Source organism: Pocillopora verrucosa, chromosome 10 (genome assembly GCF_036669915.1).
Source record: "Pocillopora verrucosa isolate sample1 chromosome 10, ASM3666991v2, whole genome shotgun sequence".
NCBI lineage: Eukaryota > Metazoa > Cnidaria > Anthozoa > Scleractinia > Pocilloporidae > Pocillopora > Pocillopora verrucosa.
Window position 1 is genome coordinate 2,402,996 of NC_089321.1, and position 12,915 is coordinate 2,415,910.

General features: G+C 36.5%; 1 protein-coding gene across 2 annotated transcripts in view; it reads left to right on the forward strand.

The window, feature by feature from the left end:
- Positions 1-2,852, forward strand: part of LOC131791114 (A-kinase anchor protein 9) — a 48,225-nt gene extending 45,373 nt beyond the window's left edge. For both annotated transcript variants that reach the window (XM_066173441.1, XM_059108428.2), the window contains exons 42-43: positions 113-1,148; positions 1,799-2,852. In XM_066173441.1, the coding sequence (XP_066029538.1) occupies positions 113-1,148; positions 1,799-1,839 (1,077 nt within the window). In that variant the 3' untranslated portion in view covers positions 1,840-2,852. The remainder of the gene's footprint in view (positions 1-112; positions 1,149-1,798) is intronic.
- Positions 2,853-12,915: the final 10,063 nt, after the last annotated feature.

Genomic DNA, 12,915 nt, shown 5'->3' on the forward strand with positions numbered 1-12,915 from the left:
TTGGGACTTTTATTTTTGGTATCATGTCATTAAACGCTTGTGGTCTTACGTCAAAGCCTGTTGCACTCGTTGGGCCGCTATCGACCTTAACATTGTCCTTCTTGTTTTGCAGCTCCTAAAGCTTTATAAACGATTTATCAAGGCTGAGAGCTTTCGGAAAGCTCTTGTGTATCAAAAGAAATATCTTCTGTTGCTTTTGGGAGGCTTTGAAGAGTGCGAGTCTACTACGCTGGCCATGATCGCTCAGATGGGAGCTTACCCCAAGGATCGTGACCGCTCCTTCAGAAGGACAGCAATCAGCAGATTCCGCACTGCCGGGCGCGCTGTCCTCGCAATCCAACGCATGAAGTTTTTGGTGAACAAATCGAAACGTGTTACCATCACGGGATCACGCGATACGCGTGAGAACACGAGTAGATCACGTATGGTCAACGGAGACTTAAACAGTCACGATCACTCTGTTTACCAGGCCCCCAGTCAAACCTACGCACCTCGGTCGACTGAAGAAAGGCCCGGTAGTGTTAATGGCGTCCATGTTGCGCCAACATTGCATTCGTATCAGCCCAATGGTGTTCCTTCGTATGCTAACAGATATTCGCCGCGAAGTGACCGGAGAACTCGCGACAAACATCAATCAGGAATAAATGGGCATGTAGACTTCAGAAGTCATACCATGCCACCCACGAGTGCGTCATCGAATGAGAGACTCAGTGGAGGAGTTATGTCTGGTAAAGACGGGCCTTTGTCGCACAGAAGTCATGTCACGTCACCAAGCAGATCATCTAGAACTTTCTCCCCAACATCCTGGTCGGATACCCGCTCGACGTCGGCGCCGCTCGCTCGAGAACCGACCACGACCGATTACACCCGAACTTTAAAATCGCCACCGGTTAGGGACTCTGTAACTACACAGAGAGATTACAGTCATCGAGATCGTTTAGAGTCTTCACCTCGGCATTCTTCGCCTCGTCGCGGAGAAAGATCGGGTTTACTGGACTTCCACAATCACCACGATCGTCCACTTTCACCGTCTAGAGCATCTTCGTTGGGATCGGCTCATAACGACAGTGATAGTGGTGATCACTCGCTGAATTTGTACATCCATAGATTGGAGTCCTTACAGAACAGACTTGGAGCCTTTGACAGAGGTAAGACATTTCCAAAAACGCGTTCGAAGTATACTGAAGTTTCATTCTGAAAAAAAAAAAAAAGGACTTGGTACCAGAAAAGTGCGGGAATCTGGGAAGGAATTGTTATTTCACCGCTGGGAAAAATAAGCTTTATATAATTTAGGACATTTTCACTTATTACCCTCAATGTTTATTAGTTTTCGTTCGTTTTGACGCAAAACCATTATAGTTCAACCCACCTAGAGAGACATCTAGTTATTCAGTCCTTACTAATACCTGTTATTAATAATACTTTTTGATTGACATGCAACTGTCTGCATCTTGAAAGGGAGACTTGACGTTTTATTGAAGATTCCGACGTGAAAATGTTTTTTGACTTCGACTCACAATTTCCATTGGAATTACAAGTCTAACGTCTATAAATTCGTGAATGTCGGAATTGTTTTACGCCATTTCATGTTTCGGGGGGGGGGGGGGCATGCGGTATTTATTACAGAGCTATTATAGACTCGCCACTCATTTTAGTACTGTTTAACCTTGGCTTAATTGCATGGATATTAAGCTCTTAACGTCATGATTTTGTTTATTTTAGAATCATATTAATACATTTAATTATTATGATTCTATTATTATTGTTGTTGTTAAAATTATTTTCTTTGTTTCTTCAGGTACCACAACTAGTTATCAACCAAGAAGCAGACGGTATTGAGTCAACATTTCACTTCATCTTTAGCTCGAAAATATCACTTCATTTCCACCCTCTGTAAGATAGAACTGCTGTTGGAATTCGCCATCGTCCAGAGACTTCATCATTAACATACTAAACATTTATACATCCATGTCCCTTGAAAAAGACATTTTGGAATTCTCTAAATGCAAATTGTACGTGTAAATCTAAAGGAAGTGGTAATTTAAAGAAAAAAATTAAACAAACAAACCTTGGTATGAAATAAACCCTATCACTCCCAAGATCTTATAAATGATTCTCCTTTCTTTCACCATTACAATTCTTAATGTTAATTGGGAGGATTTGATTTTCAATCAACTAAAAATCCCCCAATTGATATTTTTTCTTTATTTTCGTTTCTTGTCTCCTTGATATTGTATTGATCTTTTAAGGTAAAATTCAGTCTTGGTCACTATCCGAGTTAGACGGTGATTGGGGAAAGAATAACAAGTTTTTAAAATCTGAATGAAATCTGACGACATCAATTTCACGATTACGTCATAGTTTCCTCATAAGAAGTTTCTAAAAAGACTACAATTCAAAATGGTTTTTGAGATTTTACACTTACGTACTCAGATGCTGTTTTGGAGAAGGCCTGTAAGGTAGATTTTGAAGTAACTTTTAGACTTTTGGAACTGAGCAGTCATACTCGTCCCCAGATCACTGAACACCATTTGTGGCCTCGCGCACCCTGAGGCGAGTTCGGACATGGCTTAGATGAGTTAGCTATAGTTGATCAAAGTATTTATCCAGATAGAGAGATATTTAATGCTCCACGTTATTTATATATAAATGTACTATATAAGGCAAAGTAAGAAAGTATTTTTAATTTTTGTTTTTGGTTCATAGTCGTTATTTTTTGTTACATTTGATAGCTTTTGTAGTGTATGGCATATTTTTGTATAAGTGGAAGTTGTGAGATGACCTACGACGCTAAATTGTTAAATTTTAAGACACTGCTAAGTGCAAAATTAAATAATACAACGCTGTGAAAAGTCTTATCCTTGTTTTTGTTAGCAGAGGTGACAGGTTAAATGAGAGGCTCCCAGTTGGAGCCACCCCTTGGCAAATTATTCGATTAAGTGGTGTCCTTTACCTCCTTTCCAACCAAAAGTGTCCGACTTGAAATATGTTTTGTTAAAAGGTTCATCATCTTGATAAGCAGCAAGTGAAACATCCTTCGATGAAAAAGGGTCCTTCATGAGAAGCCATTTCTTTTGAGTGGTCTGGAAGAATTTCCTCTTTTGGGGGGTTAAATTAAGGGACTTGACTGGATTTTAAACTTCTCTTTCTCTTTACTCGAAAATGGAGATTTTTTTGTTCCTTAGTTTGCTTGATAAAATTATGGCGTTTTTAATTCATTTTATGTACTTTTAATCTTTTTTCCCTACATGAGAGAGTATCAATGCGTTAATTCTTCCACGTTTTTCCTCCACGGTAAAATAACATTGCGTCATTATCATCTTTGCGTTCTTCTTGTTACGCTCCCTTCGTAAGATAGTAACGAACAACTAGCCTTCTATTCACGCAATTAAAAAATTGAGGCCTGAAATATTTTGAAATCAACTGCCTTTAATGCTATTGGTCTTTCAAACTAACTCTTTTCGAGTGTCAGAGTAATTTACTGGTCACGCAGTAATTCCCAAAATTCAGCAGCAGTGAGTTTTTCCATCTTGACACATGCCGATCCGTTAATACAATGCCTGTTCATTAGGCTTGATTCTTGTTGCTTGCTGAGCGTGCAAACAGATATCCTCGCCAAATCTGTGACATAGCCGCGGCTGCAGCTGTTCATCCATATTCATCAGAAGGTGTAGAATTTTCAGCCAACAACGCTGTGCGTTGTGCTGAGCATGACGTTGCACTCTGGAAGGAAGAAGTCACTGGACCTCTAAAGAAGGGCAAAGAAAACATGTCGCTATAACACCAGGTGAGCATTGACTTTGGAAAATATCACCTTGAGCCCTCTCAGAGATCTAATTCTATCTCGGTTCAACAACACAGCACGAATCGGTTGCCCGGTCTGAACGGCTCTTCATCGAAATATCAAACCGAATTAAGGTCTCGGCTTCGAAAAAGGCATAAAAATATAACTCTAAAATATGTAGTGAAACGCTCACTTAAAAATTATTTGCTTGCTATGCGTGTTTGGGATTACATTTTGTATTTGAATGCAGCCACGTGGAGTTCTGATGACTCTTCCACTCAATGGCGTTTGCTTTATTGTAAATAACGTTTGACAACGTTCTGATGCTTCCCGTTTTACTATCAGCTTTTGCTATAACGTGTCAATAAGCAAGGCATTTATACAGAATTTTAATTCAGTTTTAGTTTTTTTCCTCATGGAAAATAAACATTCCCTGATCACATTCATATTTTCTACTTTCAGAAGGTAAAATGTTTTCAGAAGACTGGAAGAACAAAGATCTTGGTCAAGAGAAGACACTGCAATCACTGGATCTTTAGTGGACACTGCAAAGATAAAAACTTTGAAATTATTTAGTAATACTAGCAAAAATGGTGGCCCTTTGTAAGTCTAACTATTGCACGAAGTCTTCGTTCTTTCGCTAATCGACCATTTTACAGTTGTGTGCTTATTTGCCAAGCCTTTGAACAGGATTGAGGCTAAGGGTGACCTTGTTATGATACAAACCTTGCTGCTTTTCAAATGCAAATTACTTTGTTATCATGCTAACTAGATACTGGTTTCTATCACAACAAGGTCACCTTCAGCCTCACTCCAAATCAAAGGCTTGGCATCTAAGTACACAACTGTAAAATAGCCTATTGTCTTGGAATGGATAAAACTGATTACATGGTAAGGGAAGAGTTCAAACTAGCCATCATTTTTGGAATAGTTTGTTGTGTTACGGATTGTTATACAGACCATGAGCGATCAATTGATTTCTTTGAACTACCAGCAATAATTTGGTGTAATGTATCTTAGAGAATATCTTTGTATCGAAGTTAAGACAGAAACAACTAGAATCTGATATAATCCTGGCTACGGAATGCTAACACTTAAATTATCAATTTCGAAGTTCTGATCGTTCATTTTTTTTGGTCTGTGTTACAATTGGTATCACAGTAGAGTTCTAGTTGAAGTAGCACAAAGGCGATACTAAGGTGGCACTTGAAAAAAATACTGAAAAAATGGAAATGGGATTCAAAATTGAAATATTTTGATGAATTTGATTGAATTTCCATATTTTCTTTACGTCGAAAATCAGATTGCTGAACAACATCGACTTAACAAATTTTCAAAAGACTGCCCTTGAAAAGTTAGTTTACTAAGTTAGAGTGGACTGACGTCTTACAACAGATGGGACCAACTATCTGCGCCAGCACCTTAAAAACGACTTAAAAACAGACTAACGCAATCATCAACGGACCAAAACAGAACTGACCTAACCAACTGATCAAAACTGACTAATCAATGGACGAACGATATTTGAGTCTGACAGCCACTTTACTGCAAAACTAACCGATCACTTTTACAAACCAGAGAAGTGTAACATTTGATTAATAAACAATTGTTCACTCGACTCTGATGACTTCAACTCAGGCTAGTCACGAGATTCGACAAAAAACCTTTTCAGGACTACTCCAACCTAAGCCATCGTACTTCATTATTGAAAATTGAATGAAACCAGGAGAAAACGTTGGCAAAATAATACTGATTTTAAATGAAAATTCATTCTTGGCATGAATAGCATTAAATTGAAAATTTAGGAACGTTTTTCAAGGAGGAGTTTTTTTTTAGTTTTTCACACACAAAGCAAGATTTTAGTACATTGCCATCTTAGTTTATATCCGTTACTTTGTGCCATCAATTAAGTTTAGTTTCCAATTTAAAGTAAGATATGTTTTAAAACTCTGATGCCTGGTCACGAGCTCTTCAAGAAACTGATTGAGTTGAAATTTCTCTTATATAAACCAGTTTTGACGATAAAGAAATAGAGATTTTAACTTTTCCGAGAAAAATTTATTCGATAAAAATTGAAAGGGTGAGTTTCGCAAATCTTTGGAAAGTAGTTTACAGATTGGAAAAAAAAATCAAGAAGAATATACAGGCTAATCTTTTGACCGGTAAAAAAAGAACAGGTGTATTATATTCGTTGTAATGATAGGTCATAATTTTCTCACACGAACAAGAGTTACTTTGTTGTTTGCTCATCGCGATTCTAAATTTTGATAAATAGTTCGAATCAGAAGTGCAAATTAAACAAAATGACACGATTTGACAGTTTACCAAATTAAAACAGCTGTCGTTTTTTCTTGTTTAATGCTTTCATATATTGATAACGAGTTTCGTGAAAAGTAAAGGATTTGTAAACATACTGACTTTTTTCATAATTGAAATTTGTACAGAAAGCAGTTGATTTTACGCGCGAACCAAAACTCAAATTGGGTCTATTTAATTAAAGTTTATAGAAAATGACGGTCATCGCTTTTAAAAGCAAGCACTTTTGATTCCTTTCACCGCAGTGATTGTCATTTTGCTGGTTTATATAATATTTGATAAGTTCTTTGATAAGTCATTTCTTGCAAGAGATGATAATCTCTTAATTTTTTGGTTGTCTACAAAACTTCAAAATTAAGTTGCACTCGAAAAAGGGGATCGTTTGTCACCATTTTGAAACAGGCATTCGGTTTTTAAAACATATTGTAGTTAATTTATTTATTCCTTGTTTTAAATGGAGGGAGGAACTTTTGGGCAGTCAGTTGGTGTGTAACACAGGAATACTAGAAAAAAAAGAGTAAAAGTTTGAAATTTTGATCTTTAGACTCAGTTTAAAAAAGAAATTGAACGCGTTTGACGACTAATTCTTGCGAAACAATTCCCTGCAAAAATTAATGGTTAATGATTTGAAGCCTAACAAAAGAAACTTCTTCATCCTAAGAGGGTAGAATCGATTTCAAAGAGCTGATGATTTTTCTATTCAATTTCTCAACATGCTTCACAAATCTAGTTAAAGAAACTAGGAACCTAATCGTTACACGTCGTAACTTTTGAAGGCTAAAATCAAATTGTAAGAGTTCGCTCCAACTTCCTCTCATTGAGGCCATTTTTTGAATTTTCTTCGCCAATCAAATTGAACCTGGACTCTAATCCTGAAATTTCTTCGCTGTTGAATTTATTTTATTTCTCAAAAGCTTAGCGAAATAAGTTTTAAGAAATTTGGAGCCAAAGGACAATATGTCTTAGTTCTTATGGCTAAATTCAAACACCATATTCCAATAATTTATAGTTTTTCATCCAAATTTAGTCGAAAAGAGAATTTTGAACCAGGAAATTTAGTTAAAGGTTTTGAATTTTTTTTCGGTTCTTTTGCATCCTGTGTCCTGTGTTACATTCGAAACTGGCGGCATTTTTTCTCCGAAACGGGCATAATGGCAAGCTAAAGGCTTATAGTTTGCCATGATGCTCTTTCTTTTAAAACTTCCACACATCATCTCGTGCAAAAAATCGAAGTCTTCAAAAAAGGTTGAGAGACTGGTATGTCGTGTACGGATTTCTTTTGAAAGAAACGAAACTTTCTAAACTGTTAGGATTTTTTTATGAGTGATAGGGAAATTGACGATAACTATCTAATTCTTTTTGCACGAGATGCTGTTTAATTACTTTTCCTGAGGAAATTTTAAAAGGAAAACTTGTTAACATTTTTGCCGAAAAAGTTGTCAGGGGAAAGTCTGTGCAAATTGGGCCAAATTTTCCCCAAAAGTCTTAGTATATATACGAAAATTTTTTTATGCTACTTAAATAATTATTTTGTGATTAAAAAGAATAAATACTTTGTGTAACTTCTGTGGTTTATTTAAGGACAATAAAAGATGATACAAATATCTGTTTATTAATGGTAGAAGATGATAATAATACACAACGACAACAAGTAAAATATTCAGTTTATTACCTCTGTAGTATACTTGAAAGACAACTTGTATTTCAAAAAAAAAAAATGGCGCATGCGTATTTTAAGCGCCGTATTTTTCTAAGTCTTTTGGCGGGAAAATTCACCAGAATTGAACAGATGTCACGTACAGAATGAATATAGAAAAATTAGTACAAGCACAGTATATTCTTTTCTTTTTTTTTTTCTTTTTGCACCAAAAACTGTTATTTTAAAGGGCCCTTAGCATGAGTCGAGCCGCCAAATATCAAGAAATAAAAGTTATTAGTCTCCGATTTAGGCGTCTGGGTCTTAGCTCTGAATCGGGAGATGCTGTTCTTTAAAATGCACCTCATCTGTTCTAATACCTCTGAATAAATCTTGTATTTCAATTGGATCATAGCCTTTCTTGTTTGATTCGTGCTTGAAGGATCTGGGATTTTTAACAGTCAGTCTGCAAAAAAATTAAAACAAAAATAAACTATAAATCAACAAATGCGCCAGAATTTAAACATTAATCCTCTAACGATAATAAAGAAGTGTTGGTTTGTTGCAGAAACATGTATTTGTAACGTTGGGACCTGATTACATGAGCTAGGCTGGCTCAGTTTTGCCGAGATCTCGATAACCGAGCCAGCCTGGTTATCGTGTTATCACAAGGTTGATTTTTGTTGCGTTTAACTGACTTGAGCGCTGAGATCTTGGCAAAACCCCGGCAAAACTGAACCAGCCCGACTTATGTAGCCAGGCCTTAAGACGAATGAAATTCCGAGCTTAAATTTTTAAGCACTGTTGGATTACACAAATGAACTTGAACGTGAACGTAAACGTAAATTGGATTTAACAATAAATTCAAACGATCACTGATGAATATTTTGATAAATTCGAGGAATTTTGTAGTCAGTAGCTATTCTCGTCGAAATTACTTAAAGTTAAATTTGTTTTCAAGCTTTACACCATTTTATTTTCGGCCGAAAATTTAAAATTTCGGTCAAACAACAACAACCAGGTCATCTACGCTCGCCGGCCATTCCTCTGAGATCACGAATGAATTCTGATGCAATAATGGCATCAATCTAGTTTTGTGCTTAATTAAATGATATCTCTCAGTCATTCCCAGGGTGCCACCCTTGTTCAAAATGAAATACTGTACTCTTGTTTTGCGACGAGTATGCTAAAAAAGTACCAGAATCATAATACTGTTGAAACTCCTCAGTTCAGTCTGGGAGCATGTAAATGTAACTGCTGGTGAGTGAAAATTCATAAGAATCGGTGAATATGCTAATAGCAATAAGAAATAAAAATGGCTAAGCAGGGTATTTCAAGAATTGAAAGCTGCAAAGTAACTCTTTTGACAAATTGTATTTTTGAAATCATTCTCTGAAAAATAGCTTTGGTAAAATTCGCTCCCTGTGACATCTTAGAATTTTAAATCAACTTAAAACTAGATTTCTTTGGTGTCCTACCATTTTAACCCTATAACTCCCAGAAGTGATTAACATGTAACTTCTCCCTATAATATCCATACATTATCCAGCAAACAGGCAATGAGAATACTCAAACTTTTCAGGTAGAAGTTGTTATCCTGATCCAACACCAAATTCTCGTGGCTAATTTACAAGGAAATGTGGTGTAGCTTAAAGGGAGAATTAACAACCAGATCTTGGGAAGAAAAATATCAATGAGGGGATTAATGGTTGATACAATTCCAAATTCTCCAAGCCAACATGATATGAATTGTATGTTAGACAGCAAGGAGAGTTACTAATAAGATCTTGAGCTCACGATGAACTTTAAACAAAATCAGCGAAACAGATATCAATTTTTTAGCATCCTCTTTCAATTGGCTTTAGCCTCAAACAATAACGCTTTAAGATTTTTTAATAAAAAAAAAGAAGTATGGTATCTTGCAGTTGATGAAAAACTCTGGAAGAAATTTGAGAGATAAAACCCAACTTCTAAGCATAATGTTCAGTTTAGTTGTAGCCGAACCCTAGAGCTGAATACATCTAATTAAAGATTAGGCTCGAATATTTTTAACGAGTCATGTTAGAATGAATTAATATATCAGTGTACGGTAAACTTTAAAAGCAATTTTAGAAAAAGCGAGAAGAGCTAAAAGCTTACTCACCCTCAAAACTAGTCTAAGATTTTTATTGAGATGACGTCAAAAAAAAGAGATCTTTTTAAGTTGATGATATACTCAGGAAGCAATTCGAGAAAAAAAATTCAATTTTGGAGCATACCACAATAATTTGATTTTAGCCTCTAGAGCTTAGGCGGTGTTACTGTTTAAGCTCGTAGATCGTTATTGGATCATGTCAAAAAAAGTTCTTTATAATTTGATGAGTACTCAGGAAGAACTTTGGCAAAAAATATCTCCGTTCGGACTGTACACCCTTAATTAATTTGGTTCACAACTCAATTTCGTAACAATTAGGCTCCAAGGGTTTAATCCTCTCAATTGAAAAAAATATTCATTTTTGTAAGAAATTATACGACTATTCAACCTTTCAGATCTCGAAAAGAAGTCTGGGTTTCTAGATAATCTCTTTTAAAAAGATCGAGGAAAAGCTGGATGACCGATATCATTTTTACAATGATTCCCTAATCTTAGAACTCGAAAATAATTTGATTCAATTTTACTAAAATGGTAACTTGGTCAGCCGGATAGATAGTCATAACAAGACAAGGATCACAAGATATTCCTTTGACGTTGGTGCAACAGATAAAAAGTATTCAGGGCAGAATTTATCCATCAAACGAACACTGCTGAAAACAAGTGAAACCCACTTCCCCAAGATTACTTTTCCTTTGATAATTTAATACCAATGTTTGCCACCAAGAAATATCGAGCAATAGAATTGCTTCATTTCAAACTTAAGATTTTTTATTTAATTTACCAGAGTTATAGGCTTAGATGACTTAGTCCGTTAAAAGTCTAAAGACCAACCTAATTGGATCTTATCCTTTTTTCTTTCCTCTCTTCATTTCTTGATTTCCAAGCTGTTTCATGCTGTGCTTGACACTGTCTTGACTGGAAAAAGGAAAGATAATATGACTATATGCATGCCTATCTTTAGGTAAGGACTTACTTTGACTATTGGCACCTTACCATAATATTACATCGATATTTGACGTGCTGAATTGTTGCTATGGTAATTAGAAAAGACAGGAAGATGGTCAAGATACTGCCAACAGTGAAAAGGTGTTTCTTTGAAATTCTTATCTTAACACCAACCTAAAAAGAGCAGTAATGGAGGTGACTTGCAGTAAACAAGCTCCCACTTTTGATGTTGAATGAGAGCAGAAAGACAGTCCTCAAAAATGAAATCATAAAATCTACAAGTGTAATGCAGTGATGTGCTTTAACATTCGACATGGTAAGGAAGAGTAAAAGGAAAATATTCCAGATAAAGGCCTGTCTTTGCATACGAGATTGCCTCTAAAAGCTGCAAGAGTTATCTTCTGCAGCATTTATGAAGTAACAAGGAGTACGACGATTCTTCTTGGTTGGGAAGCAGATGCTTATTTTGTCACTTTTCCTGGAAGTATGAATTAAAGCAAGTAAAGCAGCCTCTGTTTGAAAGATGGGAACCAATCCTCTTTTGCCAGGAGTCTACGCTATAACGTTTCTAAGATTACCCTCTACTTTGACAGGGCTGGAGGGTTAGGGAAGAGGTAGTGTGTTTAAAACACACTTTAGTTCAATAAACTATAATAACAGAAGCTAGTTTAAAAATATGTACAGGAATGAAAAGATGAATAAGTAAATAAGCAATAAGTACACTAACAATTAAGTGTGAATTTCTCTCGTTGCCAGTAAAGTCACGTTCAAGCAGAACTGTCATGGCGGCGGATACTGCAGAGAATTTGTCGTACTTTGTGTTATGTGCATTACGCTCTTTCTTCTTCCATTTGATTCAGTAAATAGATTTAACAAAGACCACAACGAGAAACATTGACACTGTATTACTTCCCATAAGTATCCTTCCGTAGCTTATTTACCTGAAGAATAGTCGTAACAAATTGAAAAGTATGAATCCTCGGCATGGTATCTGAACCACTTGCTCCAGCATAAGAAACGCTTGCCGACCTGAACTGAACGGACAACATCCAAGGTAACAGGGTCGAAATAACGTGTTTCTGGACTCCATCGAGGCTAAAAAGGACGCTAAAATTTCTTGTACTTCATAAGCTCCTTCTACGTGCAAGACTGAGCGCAAATATGAATATTAATTTTGAAAATGATTTGTAATTCAAATGAGTTCTCCGACTGCAAAAGGCGGGTTCAAAATAATTGACTCCGAGTATATCAGGCTGATCCGTTCGACTGAAAACCAAGTAAGATGCTTCGCTCTAGACAGATTTTCAACTTAAGAGAGAGGAAGAGAAAGAGATACTTTGAAAAACTTAAACAAACAGACTAGAACCCCAGCTCCTCAAAAACCTTTGAGTATTTCAAATTAATACTCACTCGCATTAAGAAAGCTTAGCCATTTACGAAGCTTGAAGGGTAAAATATTTAAAAGTGAATTTCAAAAATACATTGACCAAACTCCATATCAAACGAGAAAAGTATCAGACATTCACCTTTGGCTTTTAAGACTTTACAGCCCTTTTCTGTCCAGTTGAGCGTCCCTACATACATTTTATCTTCGTTTGTGAAGTCTGCAAAGGTGTACTTTGATCAGGGATTGAGCAAAAGGAATGAAAAACTACCTTGATAATTTGTGCGTCCGGCCAGACACAACAGACGACATTTTGAATTATATTCGGATCCTTCGGTGTACTCAGGAAAAAATGTTATCCTTAGTTCGATCCCTTTAGATATATGAACAGAAGACAGCAGCACGACTCTGGGGACAGAACGAAACTTAGTAAGGACGGCAAGGGATAACAGAGCGGAGTGACTAAGAAACTTTAAGGTCCATACCGAACATCTCATTGTCCACAAGGTCAAAACTGAAAGCTCGATTTTCGCCGCTCTCTCGTGTCCGGTCTTCGCTCCTGGGTTCGGGGGGAGGGCGCGGACTCACTTTCCAGAACAGTGGCTGGTAATCGAGCCTATAAAAAGTGTTTCTTTTCAGTAAGGTACTCCGTGTTTTTTCGGGATTCGGGTATCTCTAAATAGCCAGTGGGCAGGCTACCATCATAAGCGCTTCGG